The 21,465-nt window shown below is 37.5% G+C and overlaps 3 protein-coding genes across 4 annotated transcripts; all 3 read right to left on the bottom strand.

Moving 5' to 3' along the window:
* Positions 1–7,392: 7,392 nt before the first annotated feature.
* Positions 7,393–10,077, bottom strand: LOC106903529 (olfactomedin-4-like). Its single transcript, XM_014967411.2, has 5 exons — positions 10,018–10,077; positions 9,767–9,934; positions 9,468–9,680; positions 9,116–9,257; positions 7,393–8,319 (listed from the first exon to the last, which is right to left on the bottom strand). The coding sequence occupies exons 1-5, from the start codon at positions 10,075–10,077 to the stop codon at positions 7,523–7,525; spliced, it is 1,380 nt and encodes a 459-aa protein (XP_014822897.1). The 3' UTR covers positions 7,393–7,522.
* A 2,020-nt stretch (positions 10,078–12,097) lies between these two features.
* olfm4.1 (olfactomedin 4, tandem duplicate 1) lies at positions 12,098–15,323 on the bottom strand. 2 transcript variants are annotated; one of them, XM_088002688.1, is made up of 5 exons: positions 14,374–15,323; positions 14,117–14,284; positions 13,359–13,575; positions 13,127–13,270; positions 12,098–13,049 (listed from the first exon to the last, which is right to left on the bottom strand). In XM_088002688.1, exons 1-5 carry the CDS (start codon positions 14,425–14,427, stop codon positions 12,217–12,219), a joined length of 1,416 nt encoding a protein of 471 aa, XP_087858814.1. In that variant the 5' UTR covers positions 14,428–15,323; the 3' UTR covers positions 12,098–12,216. The 2 variants fall into 2 exon arrangements, with proteins under 2 accessions (XP_087858814.1, XP_014822888.2); XM_014967402.2 differs by having other exon boundaries at positions 13,127–13,274; positions 13,363–13,575.
* A 131-nt stretch (positions 15,324–15,454) lies between these two features.
* lrrc74a (leucine rich repeat containing 74A) lies at positions 15,455–20,530 on the bottom strand. Its single transcript, XM_014967742.2, has 13 exons — positions 20,354–20,530; positions 19,340–19,515; positions 19,157–19,264; positions 18,987–19,080; positions 18,818–18,867; positions 18,657–18,738; positions 18,489–18,574; positions 18,228–18,422; positions 18,054–18,149; positions 17,305–17,448; positions 17,025–17,129; positions 16,577–16,662; positions 15,455–16,082 (listed from the first exon to the last, which is right to left on the bottom strand). Exons 1-13 carry the CDS (start codon positions 20,460–20,462, stop codon positions 15,473–15,475), a joined length of 1,941 nt encoding a protein of 646 aa, XP_014823228.2. The 5' UTR covers positions 20,463–20,530; the 3' UTR covers positions 15,455–15,472.
* Between the last annotated feature and the right edge of the window lie 935 nt (positions 20,531–21,465).

The following is a 21,465-nucleotide window of genomic DNA, read 5'->3' as shown; positions in this document are numbered from 1 at the left end:
CATAAAAAGTAACATAGTTTAGAGATAACAGTCAAATAAAGAAATTCATGTGTCTTGAAGGTTTTCAATAGTTTCATAAGTTCATATTTGCTGATTCGGTTCTGTATCGTTGAATATTTATTTCTCCTTTGTTTTCCTTCAGCTCGGTTAATCCTACTCATAATAAACACATTACACTTTTCTATCGGTGAAGAAAATAACTGACTTTTACATTCATGCACAACTTTGCAGCCTGCCGTATGGTATCAGAAATTAGAAATGATTTTAAATCACTGATATAAGGACGAAAAATGTTTGATATAAGGATGTTGTGATGTTCCTGCTCCTTGTGTCGAAACATAGTTCCTAAAGGGTAATAAATTGTTGGAGCAGATGACCGGTTCGCTCCTTGGATCATATGGACCCAACAGTTTTATGGGTCTCATTCTGTCCTGATAACTAGTCATAGTCTTTCTCCCAGTAAATACAACTATCATCTTTGTAGTTTTATTTCTAAATCCTCGTTTAACCCTATTCCTTATCTTCTTACTGTCTCACTCCAGTAGCAGAAACACTGACATTAAGAAACAACAATATTACCAAACTTCTATAACCGCTGGATTGAATAATTATGAAATTGTACATATTTATTCATAATTTAAAGATATATACTTTTAGGACTGCCGTTTAGTAAAAAGCTGCATGAGCTGCTGGCTACTAGTGTCTAAAACTCAGTCACCGTGTCTTCTCATCTTCTGAGGGAGATCGACAGTTTGACAAACAGTTTGCTTTGTGAAGCACCGCCTCACTGGGAGGGAATGGAAAGGCTAACAAGCCAATCAGCTGCATGTTGGGCGGGTTAAAGTAAGAGAAAGCTGATGCTGCATTCAAAGCATGAAGAAGACCAGCAAGCAAAGCATTCACAGAGTGGATGTAGTAGAATATCAAAGTACAGGAGACACAGGATAGAAGATTTGACTGAATCGAGACGTTGTCCAGAAGTTCAGACTGGGAAGCTAACTGGAAAATTGCTAGCCAAGTATGTGGAGCAGGAAAATAGGTTGTAGTTACTTAAATTTATGCAAACCAATTGCCCCAAAAGATTCAATTACTGCAACATGTAAAAGACAAGTGTAATTACATTGTGTGATTTTGGCAAATGATATTCTTAAACTCATCCAAAATATTATTCAATGCAAAATTTATTTTACTTTCTGCCAGCAGCAGCAGCTGCAGCAGCAGCAGCAGCATCAGCAGCATGTGTTTACTGCATGTCGTTACTTGACATAGTGGTTCTGTTCCAAACCTTTTGGTTTGCTTGAGTAGAAATGCAGTAATGTCTGTGAATGTTAAAATGTTAAACATTTACCACCCAAAATCCTCACTACTTTCAAATAGTTCACTTTGTATTTTATTCTAGTTGTTGCAGACTCAACTTAAATGGATTAACTTATAAAGCATCTTTTTTTTTCTTTTTTAAATCCAAAAGTTCCTGCCGCTTGTTTAAGATGAGAACAAACAACAAGTTGTTGAGAATGAAGTGATGTTCACTTGAACTCTTTAATTAAGCAGAATATTTTATTTTACAGTGAGGAAGGCCGGAGCTTTAGCAGACGGCTGGAGCCATCTGATCCACGCTTCAAAACTCAGTACCTGTTTGCTCTACGGCAAAAATTTGGTAAGATTAAATTTAGTCGACTAAAGAAAGGCAGACGGTTCATTCTCCAACGAGTGAAATCTCTTGAGGTAGTCAAGTTTCTTGTTTGTTCAGATCTTGGTGGTCATTTCCATAGTATTGTTACTAATTAACAGTTGATTCTTTTGTGTCTAGATACAATCTGATCATTCAGTTCACAATTGAAGTTTTATAATCAGGATTCTGCAAATTGAATTTTTTCATAGTATATTTCATTCATTCTTTTCACAGTCAAAGCTCCCTAAAAGGGATAGATTACCTTCTGTGAACTATAATTTTGATTCCTTGGAGTTTCATGATATTTTACGAAATCTGACTGATGTGATCTTCCTGAACGCATACTGATGCTTCACATTTATACACTTATCAGTTACAAGAGGTGTACTGTCTGTTAGTGAACAATAATGAACAGGTAGCATCATTAGGACCAAGGAAAAAATAAAGTTGTAGATAATTTTAAAGGTAACAAAACAATTTACCACATTGTGACCAACTCTTGGAGCTTGGCTGTGTAGCGAGGATGTTTTATTCTTTAGGTAAGTGTACCAACAGCAAACTTGGCTAATGTTATTATAAGCTGGGCCAGGTGTCAGAAGATGTGAGTAAGTCTCTGTGAGAAGGGCTACTTGAGAAAAAAAAGGAAAGATTCACTGATTGAATTGTTGGTCGATAGCCTAGCCTGCATATATTTGAATTTGTGCAACAAACATTGAAAGGAAAGCAAAAAACTATATAAATCCTGAATGACCATTCAGTTTGATAAATATTTACATAGAGCATCATTCAATAAATCGATAGAAATCCAAGTGCTCACATCAAAACATCAAATCTAAATAAATAGAAATCGTACTAAATATTTTAAGACTGATGGTTCACATTGATCATTTATAATTTTTTAGTAATGGAACCTTAACAACTACAGGTGAACTATATTTTGTTAGAGCACTTAAGCATGTAAGATAACGCGTGGAGTAAAATAATCATTAGGGCCAATAAAAGCAAACAACGTATAAGTCAGAGACAAAAGCTGTAGATAATTTTAAAGGTAACAAAACAATTTACCATGTTGGAGCAACTCTTCGAGTGTGGTTGTGCAGTGTAAAAAAAAAAACTTTAAACTTTGGGGAAAACTGAAAAATAAATATGAGCAGTAGCCTCACCTGGGCCTGTTTAGTCGCTGTCACATGTTCTCAAAAAATAAAATTTACAGATGAGGAACTTTTACTGAAATGCAACACACTAGCGATTGTTGAAGAAAAAAAAATCTATGAGTTTCAAATGTACTTAAACCAACCTTTACTATTTTGGAGAAACCAAGAAGCACTGAGAAGATTAGTGTTGATTCAACAACAGGAAAAAGACTGAAGCAAAGTAGCATTCACAATGATGTGAGGACAAATTCTGGAAAGGGATCGATGTTAGTTTGTCTTTCACTTTAACTGTAGAAAAGCTAAAAGTAAAATTTGAATAGCCTCACATAGACCTGTTTACTACCTGACACATATCCTTAAGAAATACAGTTACAGATGAGGAACTTTTACTGAAATATATCACACTAGCAGGTGTTACACATAAATATTGCAGTAAAACAGTTAAACTGTTGTTTTCCTTCAGAACAATTGCCTGAGACAGTCATCAACGGTTGCAGGGTCAGAGGTCAGCCCCTCTTAACTAGCTATAAGTCTGTTGTCTAACACCAAATAATGCAGTGTAAGCTATTGTCAGAAGGAATGTCTCACATATTCTAGGGATTTCGCATACTTTACGACATCAGAGGCTGTAGGACCAAAGATCAGTTCTATCTAGGACTTCGTATAGTTGAGGACATCACAGGCTGTGATGTCAGAGGTCACCCCTGTCTGCCATGCTCTAAGTTTTTTCTCATGTCCTGTTAAAGATCATGATGCAGCACTTATCTATAGTCCGATACCAAATCAGATGTATCCTGCAGGTTTCTCATGCTTGAGGACAGACATGTCCTCAGAGAATCCATCTAAACAAACAGACATTGTTATTAAACATGATGCATACATTTATATATAATGAGAAAGAGATTTACTTACGGTCGAAAAACGAGAACAGATCCTGAGAACCGAAAGTTGTAGACCCAAGAAAATTAACCTGTTTGCCTGAAAGACCGGACATATTTCAGAATAATGCTGGTTTAAAGATGAAGCAAAATTAAAAGTTTACAACTCCTGTTGTACCGGAGATGGGAGAAGTTCTGTGAAGTTGCGATCTTTCCAAGATGATGCTTCCCATTAAGCAGTTGTCCTTTTAAAGACGATCATGCAGCACTGGATCTATTGTTTCTCCTTCTGAAGGATCGTGTGACGTATTCTGTGCCGTACATCATAGGCTGCGGGGGTCAGAGGTCAACCCTGTCTGCCCTGCTCTAAGTTTTCTCTCACGCGCTGTTAAGAGTTTGATGCAGCATTTATTATATTGTCCAACACCAAATAATGCACCGTAAGCTTTTGACATCATCCTGAGGTATTGTTTGGAGGAATGTTTGATGTATTCTATGGATTACTCTATTCTATGGTGGACATCGTAGGCTGTGGGTCAGAGGTCAGCCATGTCTGCCATGCTCTAAGTTTTCTCTCATGCGCTGTTAATAGTTTAGCTTTTGACATCATCCTGAGGAATTGTTTGGAGGAATGTTTGATGTATTCTTTGGATTACTCTATTCCGTGGCAGACATCATAGGCTGCGGGTCAGAGGTCAACCCTGTCTGCCCTGCTCTAAGTGTTCTCTCACGCGCTGTTAAGAGTTTGATGCAGCATTTATTATATTGTCCAAAATAATGCACCGTAAGCTTTTGACATCATCCTGAGGTATTGTTTGGAGGAATGTTTGATGTATTCTAAGGATTTCTCATGCTTGAGGACAGACATGCATGCGCACACACGCAGCAATAAGACTCTCCTCGGTCCCCCCTCCTCCTTTAGGACAGATACACACGCAGGCACACGCAGCAGTAAGACTTTCTCCCTGGCCCCTTCCTCTCTGTCAGCCTGTGTCTCTCTTTTGGAACAAGAGTTAAAGGCACTTAATTCCAGCACTTTGTATCAAGAAGACAATCTGTTTAAAACCAGAGGTAGTTACAAAATTCCTAATCTAATTCAACATTGCTTAGAATATATTTATTAATTCAATATTCACTTTTATTTATTTATTTTTATATTTATTTATTTATTTATTTATTTTTTTATTTTTTTTTGGGGGGGGGGGTCACAAGGTCACATAGTTCCCATGGGGGGGGGGGGGGGTCAAGAGGTCACATAGTTCCCATGGGGGGAGGGGGGTTTGATATCAATTAATTAAGGCCATCAATCAATCATCCGATTAAAATTTGACAGAAGGGTGTCCATATATCTCTCTAGTAACACACAAGTCATTTGAAATAGATCATGCATGAGGTCTCTTTCATACACTGCCTTGCCAAAATAGTCATATCTTTAAATTTCCACATATTTTTCATGCTACCACAACAAATCTCAGGGTATTTTCGAGGGTATTATATAGAAGGTTCATCTCCCAGCAGGAAACATACGACCACAGATAGACTGGTTTAGGTCTAAACAAATTAAATCTAAACCTGGCAGCCTAGTCAAAGTCCAGACCTGAATGAAATTGAGAGTATGTGGCAAGACAATTTATGTTTACAGATGTTATCCATCCAGCCTTTTCAAACATGAGCTATTTTGTAAATAAATGACTAAAGAATTTTGTCTCTGAATGTTGGAAACTAATAGAAACATACACCAAAAGACTTGAAGCTGAAACTTTTGTAAATCTTGATTCTGCAAAGTATTTACTAAGAGGCCCTGAACAAATTTGCACCCCACATTTTCATTTGCAAAACACGAAAGGCATCCACTTCACAAATATCCACAACGAGGATATTTGGATATTGAGTCACCTTAAAATCTCAATAAAATCTATTAAATCTTGGAGGTATTAACAAAATATGACAAAGTGCCAGAAACACTTTTGCAAGGCACTCTGCGTGGCATTGTGGGCTACAGCTGAAAGAGTACTGTATGAAATAATGTCAGTTTTCTCACAATGTTTTAACCACAACTGAGCCCCCTGGCATCTCACATGCAGACATTGAGTCTCTGTCATCAGAGCAGAACATTTTCAGCGACATAAGGAAACACAAAAAGCCATTTTAAGTGTCCTCCATCAGTATCCATCATCCCTTCAACATGGACTTTCACAGCCAGTGAGCTAGCAATGTATCATCATCCATAATTACACTAAAACAACAGAAGACACGTGTGCATGCAGTTATAAGACAAACTGTACCTACTGTAGTGTAAGCATGGCCTGGACTCTGAGACCCAACAGCAGCATCAGCACCAGAAACGACCCGGATCATCAGCAGTAGGAACATACTCATCCTGCTGAGCAGGAGAGGAGGAGGGAGCTCAGACGAGGCTGCTGATTGGCTGAGCATGATGTCATTTAAGGGTACCATTTCACACAAGGCACTGGCTTCTCCCCACTCCTCTTCATAGATGGTGAAAGATTTAAAGAGACAGCGCTGCTTTGAGTGTGTAGACCGAAGAGGCCATTTCAGCTCTGATTTATTGTAACAATGGAGTTCAGTGTTCACCCTATAATCCCACCGCTAACTTGAAATAATAGTTACCATGTTTGGCTTTTCTCTGCTGTGGACTTTGGGATTTACTCCACCCCCATATCCTACTTAAATATAAGCATCGGTGCTCAGTACCAGAGGGAGTCAGGCTCCAACTAACAGCACAAAGAGGAGTCACCCCCAACCACGCATGCATCCTAGGGGAAGGCAGGTTTACAGAAGGGGGTTAGGCACAGCAGCATGACTGAAATCTGATCCTGCAACCTTAGCCACAAGAATACAAGGATGCTCAATCTCAAATGAATCCTTCAGCGACTGTTTTTGTGTCATATGAAGACTTTTCCCTCTAATTAGAATAAAAACAGACATTTGTCACGTCTGAATTTACTTGAGAAACAACAACCACAGCAGATTATCAGCAAGAGAGATAATTTTCAATGTGTTCATCACATTAGTTGGAGACTGTTTCATGGGACACCTCTGATTTGATTATCATGTGTCATGCGTTTTGGTTCTAAATAGTTACAATATCATCTGTGGCATGTTTTATGCCAAAAAACATATGAACCCAACCAAAATGTGGTTGGTTTCATCTCACCAACCACATTTTGCACATTAAAAAAACGTCTTTATCTAGTAGTTTAATGTGAAGGGAAGCAAGAAAAGCAAGAATTGCATCTTGATTTGTGTTTTTAATGTGTAAATGATGAGGAATTTGAGGCCTCTTATATTTAATTTTCATCAGTGTATCACAGATGAGATTGCACTCTCCATTCAAAAAGCCATTTTTGGTCATATGCATATTTAATACATTGTTATTAGATTTATTAACCAATGGATTTGAAGTAATGTTTAATCTCTAATCTTTCATTTGAAACATTTAATAAAAATGCGGTTACTGTTTTTGTTTAATTTCCCTTAAAAAAATAAATTATCTTTAGCAGAGTGCAAATATAAATTTTCTAATTTTGTTTTAATTTCAGTTAAATCTAAAGAAAACAATTGACTAATTCTGGATTTGTGCAGTTGTAAAAAAATCCTAAATGGGTCACCTTTCCCATGCAGCAGATGACAAATATAACATACAAAGCACAGCTGACAAAATGTGGATGCTTCAGTTTGATTTATTCAGGAAATGTCAGGGGAAAATCTATAAAGGTTTTAAAGAGATCTAAAGACTAAAAGTGGCTGCAGATCACTCGGATCAATCACAATACGAGGATCGAACCCATGCTGAATCACTCTTTGTTAAATTTCACATTGTACGACACATAATAGCCATTGTTGTACATGTAGAGCTTCTGATCAGAGGGGTTGTAGTCCAGGTTGCTGTATGACTCCTGGAACTTCTTGAATTGGATGCTGAGGTTTCTCTCCTGCTTGGTCTTGGTGTCGTAAGCATAGAAGATCTCCTCAGTGTTGATATCCACTGTCCTGGTGGCATACATCACTCCACAGACCATGAAAGCATTGCCAGCAGACTGTTTGTACACACCAGTATGCCACGTATTCTCAATGCCAAAAGACTTTTCATCAATTTTAGCAATGACGATTTTCCCCTTGTTCTCATCCGAAGCATATATTACCCACAAGCCTGTTTCATCGGCTGCAAAGTCCAGGTTCTGACTGCCCGAGTAAGCATAAGAGAAACTTGCGCTTGCGTCAGAAATCACTCTGTAGTCATACTTGGAAGAGGTCAGGTTAAATTTGGTCATGCTGAATGGGGAGTTGTGCTGGTAATAAATGGAATTACTGTGCACTATGTAATTGTTGCCAACACCCACCCATTCATTTGGAAGGGTAATGCGTTTGAAGTTCTTCCTCAGGAGCAGATTTTCATAGTTGGTGTAAAAGTAAAAGTCGTAGACACCTCCAGGACTGGTGTACGCGCCGTAGAAGTGCAAGTTCTCATAACCTCGGATGGGCTTGGAGTCTTTCCCCCAGCCACCGTACACATAACTTGAACTGAGATGACCATTGAACTGCACCACCAATGGATTGCTGAAGCTTAAGATTCCCGTGTGATTGCAGTTTCCTGAAAAAAACAAACAAAAGGAAAAAAAAGGATGTTGGCAATGCTGCTCCATCTCAGTAAATTAGAATATCAAAAAAAAAGCTTATTTCAGAAATTCAAGTAGTGTTTTATTTGATCATTACTGTTGCAGTAAAAAAAAAAAAAAAAAAAAAAAAACGATTCTAAGAATATTTAAATTTCAAGTAGAACCACTATGAATGGGGTTTTTAACAGAATTGCTCTACTGAAAAATGTAGGACATGCAAGAGAAACTCTTTCATTAATGAGTGTCTCTTAGATGAAATCCTGCTTTGTGTGCCATGGCATGGAAGGGACAATGATGAGGCATAAAGATTGTCCAGGTTGCTTTGAAAGGAGCCTGTAATCGTCCCTGCTGTTTGTAAACTTTTTCACACACAGTTTTTCCTTCCACTCAACTTAATAAACTTTGAATCTACACTATGAGAACTGCCAGCCTCCTCAGCAATGACCTTTATCTCATTCTCTCCTGCTGGACACTGCGTTAAAAATGATTTTTAATTTGATCATACTTTAGATAAGTATGATCAGATAATGATCATACTTTATGATCATTATTTGATCTTAAAGTATGATAATGTTTAGGAACTGAAACTTTTCATAAGCTGCAAGCAATAACTGTCAAAACTAACAGAAATGAGAGGTTAAAATATTTCTCGATATATAATAACAGCAATATGATGGACTTTTCTGAATCAATAATGATGTTATTTACAAATATGCATTTTTATCTGTTGAAGTGCAAATTGTTATTGATCATGTTAGGCAGAACTCTTACCGATATCTGGTTTGATTATATCTTGGTCCTTCTGACACTCCTCTAGTTTCATCTGCAGCTTGGCAAACTGATGTCGGATCACCTCCAGGTTGCTCTTGTCGTAAGTCTCCAGCTGGTTCACAAGGAGCGTCATGTTGTGGATCTGAAGACAGAACAAGAATAAAACGACAATTACATGTGGGAAGGAACTCTACCAAAGGGTGTCAGGTCTTGAGAGGAGTATTTCAATACAAGGGTTGCTGGTTGCAATCCAACGTCCAATCCTTTTGTAGATTTTATTTGTAAGATGTTAAAGGACGCAATATCTACGTATCGTGAGAATCTAAGAAGATGTTTCCAATTTGTGTTTTACCTCAATGTACAGACTGTTGAACAGGGGTGAAGAAGAGTTGAGGGAGTCTTTGAGCTGAGACACCAGCGCCTCAAACTCTCTGAGTTCAATCCTGAGCATCTCAAAGTCCAGCTTGATGTAATCATCAGGACTGCTTTCCAGGATGGTCAATCTTGCCTCCAGCTGCTTCAGATCTTCAAGATATATCACCAGTTTGCCCAAGTACTTCACCATCTGAAAAAGACAAGAGCAACTATGATATGATTTAATCGTATTGCCCGTTTCTAGTTTTTATTCTTCATGCTATTCCCTAACCACACCTTATTCTTCTGGATTTCCACCTCCAGGATCAGATCTTTGCTGACTTGCTGCATGTGCTCGACGCGGTCTGCGGGGAAGGTGGTGTCAGGGAGGAAAACATGGCAGACGCACTGGCCAGACGAATCCACAGAAGTCGTCACATTTCCAGACTCCCAGTCTTGCACTGGCTACAAATGAATTTCAAATTTACATTTCTTAGAATAACCACAAATTATGCCATGAAGACATCATAGAAATAAAGACTACTCACTATCCAGGCCAAAGCAGGACTAAAGGCGCTGAGGAGCAGAACCAGAACCGACAGCATCATGAGCCTCCTCACCTCTCAAATGCCTCTTCAGACTTTGTTGGGGTTTTTAAAGACTGCTCTTATCAGATTGTCATGAACACCTTCTCTCTTCACATGGTTATTACCGGATTCATCATTCAAGCAGATGCTCATTTACAAGCAGCCTGTGATCGTCTTTGTTTACACATGATGCGGTAAAGTCTTGGGAATCCAGAGTATAGGATGTGGATGAGAAAATTGCCACATGTGGTAACGTCATAAAGCACTTTTTGTGACTCCTTCTATTAAATGAGTCTTTGTATTTGTATTTGGAGGAGCAAAGACGTGTTTAGACAGCATTAGTTAATTTCTAGACGTAGATTGTGTTAGTGTTCCTGTTTGCTTCCTGAGTCAGGTGGTTATTTGCCAGCGCAAGGTTTGAACTGAACATGGAGACCGAATTGGTCATCTGTCATGACAGCTAAAACTTTTTATGGTCTGTTTATTGAAGCATCACTTCAGAAAGTTTCAGCCTGGAAAATTGTCAGTGTTTAACTTTTTTTTAAATGTGTGGTTCAATTTGCAATTTCCAAAATGTAACTCAGAGAAAGAAAAATAAAACAGTTTGTTCACTGTATAGCTCTAATGTACTGCATAACTTTATTTGTGCAAAGCCAGATTTAATTACAAAAAAAGAATTCAAAACTAATGCCATTTTAAACATAATAAACTTTGACGTGTTTTTTGTTCCCAAGCAAATCAATCAATCATTCAAGTTTATTTTAGTACCACATTTCAGCAACATCAAATCTGTTTCTGTACTCAGTGGCTGATGATGTGCAAAATCGTGATCCTGTAACTTCGGTTTAATCAGAAATGATTCCATCAGATGCTTTAAATATTTATTATGTCATTTTAGCTGGCATAGTTGGGTATTATTGGTCAATTTGATTTCTTTTTTGCTTTAAAGCTACAGTATGTAACTTTTACAAAAAAATTGGGTTTTTAAATATTTGTTAAAACTGCCAGCATGTAGTAACAGTAAAATATGAGACAGATAATCTGTGAAAAGATGAGGCTCCTCCACTTCCTCCCTGAGCTACTATTACCATCTGAAGAAATGCACCCCTCCCAATTTGTCCCGACCAAAAGCAACCAATCAGAGCCAGGAAGAGGGTGTTACGGCTGTCAATCAATGTCGTATACATGCTGCTAAAATGTACTAATGGCGAAGAAACAACTGACCTTTGGGATTTTGTTGAGGCATTAACTATTGCTATTAAACAGTTTTTTCAAATTTGCTCAAATTTATAATTTCATTTATATATTTGTTAATTTATTAAATTTATCAAAATCCCTTCAAAATGTAGTCTTTTAATGTTTTCTTTTGGGTATAGATTGATTTTTTATTAAATGTAAAACTACTAAATTTTCATATACAGTTTGAAAAAATACAATTTTTGATGACTATATGCAATAAAAAAGTCCAAATTGATGTCGCTACTGATTTTTGAAACTACCAAACTCAGATTATACCACTTTAAAAAATCCTATAGACATATGATGCAAAAAAAGATCTTACTTAGTGGGAGAAACATTAATGGATTTTAGAAAATATCTGTGATGCAAGGTGGGAAGTGAATTTAATAGCTTTCCTGAAGAAAATTTGGAAAGAAAATGGCTATAAAATTAGTATAATATTTCTTTGATAAATTTTTAAAGAGCATTTTTGATTGCCAAAGGCACCCAGGGCAAGAACAAAATCAAAGGACACTTGAAGGTTCAATTGGCTTAAAATTAATATTACTTTTTATGCTTTGAATGTTTCTATTGATATGCATTGGTGCATTTGTCAACATTTATGATACACATTTCTTTTGCCTTCCCAACAGGCCCTAACTTACACCTTAAACTGTTGCATAAGTGTTGTTGATAAAGTTTCATTTACAGAACATTTATTTGGTTTCATTTGATTTTGAGTTAATTTTCTAAATTATTGGTCTTACGTCGAGATAGCAGAAAACCGATAATGAACAGCTGAATAACCAAACAACACAACACCTTTTGAATGCTTCAAATCATTTATTAGCAGTGAAGAAAGGGGACGGTACAAGAAAAAAGAGAAAAAGAAAATCATTAATCATTCATATCAGATTTCTCTTATGAAGGAGAGAAAATTATTTAAGTCACCAGTAACATGGGTGGCGCCACTGTGGCTTCAACTGTGTTGTTAAACCAGAGATGGTAGCTCACATAGTAACCATCGTTGTACATGTAGAGCTTCTGGTCAGTAGGATTATAATCCAGGTTTGTATACCTGTTTTGAAACCTCTCAAAGATAATGCTAATGTAGCTCTCCTGTTTAGTTTTAGTGTCGTACTTGTAAAATATCTCTTCAGTTAGGGTGTCCACTGTTCTGACTGCGTAAAAAACACCACAGATCATGAAGGCATTAGTAACACCTGGCTTGTAAACACTGGTCAGCCATTCCTCCTCAATCCCAAAGGAGGCCTCGTTTATTCTAGCTATGACCACCCGACCCCCGGACTCTTCAGTGGCGTAGGTCACCCACAAGCCTGTTTCATCTGCAGAAAAGTCAAAGTTTTGATTGGGGGAGCTGCTGTATGAGAACCTGGAGGAGGCCTTGGAAACCACCCTGGACTCATATTTCATGGTGGTGAAATTCAGTTTACCTAGTCCGAACGGGCTACTTAACTGATAATACAGAGTGTTATCACGCATTATAATGTTGTTCCCGTTGCCGTAATAACTACTGGACAGGGTGTGATGGAGAAAAGGGGTTCTCAGAATAAGGTTCTTGTAGTTAGTGTAGAACCGGATGTCCGTCATGGAAGTGGTAGTGTAACCAGCGTACCAGTACATGGACTCTCTATCAGAAATAGGGTTTGAGTCTTTCCCCCAGCCTCCATAATAGTAGCCGGCACTTAGATGGGCATTCAGATGGCTCACCACAGGCTTGCTGACCCTCAGTAGGCCAGAGTTAGCACAAGAACCTGAAGAGAAAGAGGATGGTCAGTTATATGAGTTTAGTGATTGTTTCCACCTCATGTGACTGTGTGAATCAGCTCACCGATGTTGGGGTTGAAGAGCTCCTGGTGGCGTCTCTCACATTCCTCGAGCTGAAGCTGCACCTCTATGTACTCTCTGCGAGTTGAAAGCACCAAATTCTTGTCATAGGTCTTCTCCAGCCTGTCCAGGGTGGCCAACATGTCAGCTACCTGTAAGATAACACATGCTTTTGTGTTAGTCAAAGACTGACATTTTTTTTCCGGGTGACCTTCTGTGTGTCTACGGCTGATGACTCACCTGTACATGCAGGGACTCAATGACAGTGACCGAAGCATTGATGGAGAGTTGCAGCTCTACAATCAGAGCCTCTACTTGTTTAATCTGCACATTTATCTCTTCAAAGTCGGCTTCATTGTAGTCATCAGGATTCTTCTCCATAGTTTCGATTTCCACCGTCAGCTTTATGATCTTTTCTTCATACTGTGTAATCTTAAGTTCATATTCCTCCAGCTGAAAATAACACATTTCAATGCAAATTTAGGGATTCTTCTTGTTCATCACTAATATGTTACAGTGCCTTTCAAAAGCATCCACACACCTAATTTAAAGTAATAACAGCTGCAAATCCTTTTAGTTATGTTTTTACCAGCTTTGTACATCTAGTCTTAAGTCTTTGTCCATTCGTTTTGAAAGATAAATCAAGCTCCAAGTCTGGATGAAGTGTATCCATTCCAGATACACATGAATGGACTTTGATTGGGGCATAACTTTGTAGCCCCTGCTATATTGTCCAGCTTGGATGAACCTTTACCCCAGTTTCAAGTCTTTTGCTTCCTCTGACATTTTTTCTTCCTGTTATCTGACTGCCACACTCTTCATATTTATATTTGTAAAAAATCTTTGAAAAGGTTGTGTCCTTATCCTTCCAGTTCACAATAAGCCCTACTTTGAGTTGGTTTAGCTTATAAAATTCAAACTAAACACATTAACATTTGAGATGTGAATACTTTCACAAGGTCTTGGTCAACACATCATACATGTTCCTTAGTACCTTGCCCATCTCCAGTTCCAGCTTGTTTGAGATCTCCACAGCGGTCTGTTCCATCACCTCCAAATCACCGACAGGAAAGATTGAAGTGGGCAGGAAGGCATTGCAGGTGCACCTCTCCTCACCTCCTGTCTCATTCCTTAAACTCTCTGCACTCCACAGGCCAACACCCTGAGATGAGGAATGAAGGAAACAGAGATCATCTCATGTCTAAATCAAGGAATGTACAAAAAATGATTTCAAAGTCCTGCCATACATACCCCCAAGGCCACCGTGGAGCTCAGCAGTGCTGCGAGTATTAGAGTCTTGATCATTTTGCCGTCTGGGTCGTGGTTGAGGTAGCTTGTTCTCCACCATTTATATAGCCTATTGGAAGCCACTCCTGGATGCAACACCTGCCACAGTTCACAGTATTGTTGTCCCAGGCTAGTGACAGGATATGCACCTCTTGTCAGGTTTAGCACCCGGGTAATAACTAATCAGATGTTTGCAGAAAATTATCCCTGTGCGTGTGTTGGTATCCCACAGAGGAGGTCATGAATAGTGTACATACAGTGAAAGCAAAAAAAGTGAATAGATATTGTGGAGTAAATATGCAAGTTTATTTATATAGTGCATTAAACATGATTCCAATTTAAAACTCAAACACTAGCTGAACTTAAAAAAAAAACAAGAAAGAAAACACAACTTAATCAACAAAAGTAAATAAGGACATGGAAATATTACAAGAGATAAGATATTTATAAAGCAACAGATTAAGAAAATGCTATGCATATGGCTTTCAAGACTATTTTAAAACTCCATTCTTTATATACTTTGGCTCTTTGCCTGAAATCAACATTTTTAAATAACCGGACACATTTAAATGTGACAGAAATTCTAAACTGACTAAATTTGTAACAGGGAAATACTTTTCACAGAATAAAGCGGACTATCAAAGAAATTCAGTAAGACTCCATATTTAGTGTGAATGCTGAAGGTCAAGATGCTAGTCCTAGAGGCTATCATTTGTATTTCAGCTCGCTTTAGCTTTTTAGCTCATTTTAGCCGATATTGTGACCTTACAATTAACTTTGCAAAGAATATTCTGAACAAATTTCTATTACTCTTTGTGTGGGATTTTTGCATTCACTGAAAGTTTTCACTCCTCTTCTTCAGTATTTCTATTTGTGTTTTGCAGGCTTTTGCTTCATTCTTCTGCTTCTGCCTATTTCTCACATTTCTGCTAACCTGACTTCTTGTGCGTCTGCAATTTTCACAAAAATATTCAGCTTACAGCTTTTACACCTCATTGTACAATGCAAATTTTTCTAGGTTTTAAATTTTTTTATTATTATTATTATTATTACAAAGCCAGTGTTACTTGATGCTTTTTGTTGGATTCTGTGAGTCTTTTACACCGTGCTTCTTCACTTTTCGTTTCTTTAATTTCTTAGTTTTGGCCTTGCTCTCTGGCTGCTGTGTGTTTAGAGCAGGCCTGGACCTGGTCAGGCTGTTGCCAGTAGGACTTAGCTTGCTGTAATCCGTCTCTAGATCGGAGCAAACGCCCTGAGCGGAGATGGATTTGCTTGTTGGAGAGTTGGAGGAATCAACCAGGAGGTTGGGCTGGGAGTAGGATCGCATAGCTGGAGAACTGGTGGGACGGTAAGGGGAGGTTCCTCCCAACATGGGCAGATGAACATGGTCGCCGCTCATATTAGTGATGGAGTAGCGACTGCTGTTTGACATGACGATGTGGTGCCAGGAACTGAGAGGGGTAGCAGAAAAGGGCTGGGGGCCGCCTGAATCTTCCTTGGCGCCTCCTGGGGAGAAGATCATGGAGCTGCGAGGCGTGACAGCTTCCACCGCCGTCTGGAAGGTCTTCAGTATGCGGTCACTCTTCTGCTTTTCTTTCTTCTGGCGGGACTCCACCTTCTTCAGCTGACGACGGTGATCTCTCACCATCTGTTTTCTTGTATCTGCCAGTCCCCTGAAGGAAAGATTAAATACATAAAAAAAACAATCTAATTACTATGAAAAGTAGAATAGGATAAAAATTTTATTTATTGTCCCAAAGTGGCGAAATTTGGAAAATAATAAAAAAAAAAGTGACATATTTAATAAATTTTTTTTATTACTATGGTATGAAATAAAACATAGATTAGTGATGTTGTGGTGGTAGTTGGGTTCAAATAAAGGAGGGACCCACAAATTGAATTCTGTTTAGGGCTCCATATAATCTTGGACCGGCTCTGGGCAGATAAATTGAATGTTGTGGCAAAATATGAAAAACCTCCATGGGAGTGGGTACATTTGCATGTCAACATGATGTCATCCATATTTGATATCTAAGTCATGTTGTCTTCAAACAGCATTAAACCTCATTATTGCACAGACGTCTACACGCTGTTACACAGTGTTCATTTCCCATCCTTAAATCAATGAGGCCCGTCAGTGAACATAATCAGGGTGGGATAACCTCACCTGTAATCTACCATCCCTGTTCGGCCCCGATCAAGTCTGTGAATCAACTCCTCGATCTGAAATCGACTCAAAGGAATGCTCGATTGCTAAAAGTTTCACACACACACACACACACGCACACACACACAAAAGTTATAAGGAGATCACAGGAGCACATTTCATTGTCTGATGGATTACTTCAAAAGAGTCAAAACTCACTGTAATCATTTGATGTATATATTCCCCTGTCTTTCAATGTACCTTTTTCATTTTTAACAAACAATGTTTAAATGGGATTATATAAGAAAAAGCTTTCAGAAAGCCAAGCAAACTGCTGCTCAAACCATTTAAATACAAGGAAAGGTCTGCTGGCTCTAAGCAAAATGAAGTGTAACTGAAGGCTGTTGGACAATAATGTATTAATCTGCCACATTATTGTTGCATGTGATTTATTAATGGGCTTGGAAACCTGAACTGCTTTCCTGAAGTCAGTGACAGGGACTCGCATGGTGCCATCTTTGTCGATATTCCGAAAGAAATCCCACAAACGCAGCTTGCGTTTATCAAGATAATCCTGCCAGAAATAATGGGAGAAAGCGTTTTAATGATTTTAGTAGCATAAAAATTTGCATTTTTGTGTAACTTTAATTTTTATTTATTTTTTGTTACATTTTCTATTAACATACTTTTTCTAAAAACTGCTATGCAAAGTTTGTACAGTCTCTCATTTAAAACAAGCTGCAGCCAACCTGAATGACTTTCATTGGGTCAATGCGTTTGGGTGGCTTTTGAGCTATAAAACCTCCGACCCCTTCATACTGCACATCCAGGCCAGGATGCTCCTGACACGTCAGTTCCAAAAGGCTCACAAAGTTCTCATTCACCAGAACGTTCTGTTCAGACACAATGGACAGAAATGTATTTTGTGTGTGATTTGACAAAATATGTTATTCATTAACTTGGCTGCAATAGCTAATATTACACCATATAAAGTACAGCACCCTTCAAATATGCTACAGCCACATAATTGCATGGATTTCATGGGTGTTTTAATCAATGGGACAATACAAAATAGTGCATACCTGGGAAGTGGTATGAAACTGATACAATCTTGAATTTTTTTTTTTTAATCAGAGAAATGTGTTATGCTCTTTACTCTGATGTTCCAAAACAAAACCCAGAGCACAGAATTACCTTCAGCTGTCACTTAATTACTAAATTAAGTTGTTGAATTTTAGGGCCTTCTGTGTTTTCTGTTTATTACATAAAATGTTGAAGTTTGTAGCTGTAACATTTAAAAAAAATAAAATAATAATAATAAAAAAAATAAATAAATAAATAAATAAAAAATAATAATAATAATAATAATAATAATAATAATAATAATAATAATAATAATAATGATGATAATAATCAATGGTCATGAATTCTTTTGAATTTTTTTTCTAAATGTAAATCTTATTAGGTCATCTAACATAAAAGAGTCAGAATCACTCACACATATGTTGATCTGCTCCAGAGCCGTTTTCGGTGAGTTCTTCACCACATTTACCAGGGCAAGAGCTCCCTCTACTGTTACAGCGTTATAAGCCAGCTGCAGAGGTAAAGGAACAAAACATTGTCCTGCAGTGCATCTCCAGTCTGGCCAAATGAACCCAGATAATTAACCCACCAGGAGCACTCGTAGCGTTTCATTGTAATCCAGACCTCTGCAGAGCATACTGACTCCTTCATTGGTGATGCAGTTGTTGCTGAGGTTTAGATGCACCAGAGTGTTGTTGAATTTTAGGGCCTCGCCTATGGCTAAGGCTCCCTCGTTTCCAAAACCGTTCCACGATAAATCGAGATGTTTCAGCATCGTATTGACCTATAAATATAAAATGGAGTAAGATCTTTTATAACGGCTGAAATGCTGTTTGTTATTTAGTCAAACCTTAAGTCCAGCAGAAAAAGCCACGGCCCCTTTCATTCTCAGGTGATTCCAGCTGAGATCCAGAACTTCCACGCCTTCGTTGTTTGCTGTTGAAGTTAGAGGATGTCTTTTTTGTATTCTTTTCAACTTTCTAACCACTATAAATTAGACACATTTACTTTACCATACCCAGCAGCTGTCCCAAATATTCTCGTCCTTTTCCACAAAACTTATTATGGCTCAGATCCAGATCCTTTATTCTGGAATTGGTCTAAAAGGAAATGTGAAATCAATGTGATCATTTTAATAAACAACCAAAAATTTGTTTTATTCATTTATTGACAACTTACTGACAGTGCTTCTGTGAAATGCTTAGCATCATCATCTAAGAAACCATTTCCTGAAAAGAAATAAACAGCTAAATAAGTAAATTAATAAACTTTGTCTCAATATTAGTCGTAGAAATGTTTCATTCCAGCGTCCAACAAAAACACACAAATTAATTTAATTCTGAATTACCTGAAAGTTTAATAGACTTCAAAGAAATGCTGTCCATCAACATTTTAGCTACATGCTCAGCTCCTTCGGATTTCACATGATTGTTGGATAAATCCTGAAACAAACACTAATTGTTTTAAGGAATTCTGTTTTTTGCACCCTCTAGTGGTCAGTTTTCAAATTTTACATACCAGATGCTGAATGGTAAAATTAGCCCTCAGCAGCTCCGCCAGATATTTAACCCCCTCAGCTTGAACGCGATTGTAGGCCAGCTCAAGAGTCCTGATGTGCACATCAGACTGGAATAAATGCAGCACATGAGATTTATCTTTTGAAAAACACTGTGACAATGTGAAATTGCATCTTGAACTCACCACCAAAGCAATAGCGAGTGCTTTGCAGCCTAAAGGTCCGAGGCCATGGTAGGTGAGTGTCATTGTTGGGGAGCTATGGTTTCGAATGAAGTAGGAAACTGGAACCACACCCACCAGTTTGCAGGCCTCCAGGTACACCTCAGCAACAGACATGTGTTTGCTGAATTTCTTTTTCCCTGAGTTTAAATGAGACCGTAAAACAAACTCCAGCGACCCCTTTCATGTGGAGACAATGTCACTCAGAATCACATTTGAAAATAAGGATGTTTTTCTTTAATATATTCAGGTGCATCTTAAATTCATTTTCCACAAATAACAGTAAAAAATCAAATTCACAATTTCTATATATTCTTATTTGACTTTGTATTTCAGTTATTGTTGCTTATTTTATCTTACAGTTAATAGTATTCTCTTTTCTTCATTTAGTTTTTTTGTGAAAATTGTAATCTTTATTAGATAAATGCCCAGCTTCTGTAGTACATCTAAGTATTGTATAGTGCATCTAATATTGGTAGGAGCTCCTTTTGTATGAATTACTGTATCTGTGCAGTATGGAACTGTGACAGTTGTAGCCCAGCTGCAGCCCATGCCTTGTGAATATCTGTAAAACTCCAATGTTTGTGAACATTTTTTCTAACACACTTTTTCCTTCCTCTCGACTTTCCAGCAAAATGCTAAGATGCAGCAATTCCACAGCAATAACTTTTGTGGCTTTTTCCTCTTTGGGGAGAGTGTCAGTGACTGCAAATGTCTTCCCCATGATTATGTAAGCCAAAGTGTGAAAACATTTCTATTTATTGGTTTTAATCTTCATCTTTAACCTAATTTAAACACTTGAAATATAATCTGGAGCAGAGTTCCACTTTTGTATTTAGTTACAATAATAAATTATTTTTGTAAAATGATGGATGGATTTTCGAATGTGTTGAGACTAACCTGAAAAGCATCCCATAAGTCTAATGTTTCATAGCAGTAAAAGCTTTTTCAAAAACAAAAACAATTTCAGAAACTCACCATCGGACTCCAGTTCTTGGTCAGACTCAGTGTCTGTGGCTTGTGACTCAATAGGTGAAAGACAGTCTTCATCTTTCAAACTTAGTTCTTCAAAGGAGGGTATTGACATCCGAGCTTTACGTCCAAGCTAATGTGATATACTTCCCTTTTAACAACCTTTTCATTTCTGTTGCAAGAGTTTATACTGGGAAAAAAACATTGGGTAGTTACGTCCAGAATGTAATTCTACCTTTGAGATTATGTGTCATGCAGAGAGCTATTAACAATTCATGCATCAGCTTGGTTCCCATCCTCTTCTTGCAATACTTACTGTAGGCATTCCAAAGCAAAGCAGCAAGTTCATGTTTTCTAATATATGGTATTTATAGTTAAAAGTAACAAAAAATTGTTTAGCCTCAAAGGAGTTAGGAGTTTAATTATTCTACCATAATGTTTGTAGCAGTTGTTTGGTTAATTTAAAGCCATAGACGTTGAGGTTATGCTCCAACATGCATGTCCCTAAGTAAATAGTATTTTCTTATGGGCTACTGAACACTTATGATTTAACAATCCAAAACCCTTTCTTCCTAACTTTTTTCCTTCCTGAAAACCTGACACACCTTTAATTAAACTTAGCTAAATCCTACTTAACAAATTATTCAGTTTGTCTTTAATATGTTTTGTTTTTTTTTTTCTAAATCTTTCTAAATAGTATATAATAAAATCGTTTTAGCTATATTTTAGATTGTCTAATATAATTGGATGATTATTTATCCCCTGCTGTTCTCATTTATGATTAAATTATGCTTCCTCAGTTCATTATTTTATATGCAGTTTTATTCTTATTGCCAAATAATTACAAATACAATGATACTTACTTAATTTAGCATTTTTGGGGGGTGTTTTATGATTGTTTGACAGACTGTTTTGGGTATTAACTCTTTATGTTACAAATAAATACATTTAGCAGGGAGCTAAACTCCTAACTGGTTGTTTTTGGTCGGTCAGACCAACAACCAGTCTAAATAGACTTCACTGAAGCCTATTTCTTTAGACGGCAATAGTTATGACATGTGGACAGTTTTAACACATGTGTTTAATTGTGTTAAAATAAAATAAAAACTTTTATTTTT

This window comes from Poecilia mexicana, unplaced genomic scaffold, assembly GCF_051168715.1.
Source record: "Poecilia mexicana isolate PSO_F unplaced genomic scaffold, ASM5116871v1 scaffold_22, whole genome shotgun sequence".
Taxonomy (NCBI): Eukaryota; Metazoa; Chordata; class Actinopteri; order Cyprinodontiformes; family Poeciliidae; genus Poecilia; species Poecilia mexicana.
Note: the sequence above shows the minus strand (reverse complement) of the source record. Positions and strands in the feature narration are given on the sequence as shown.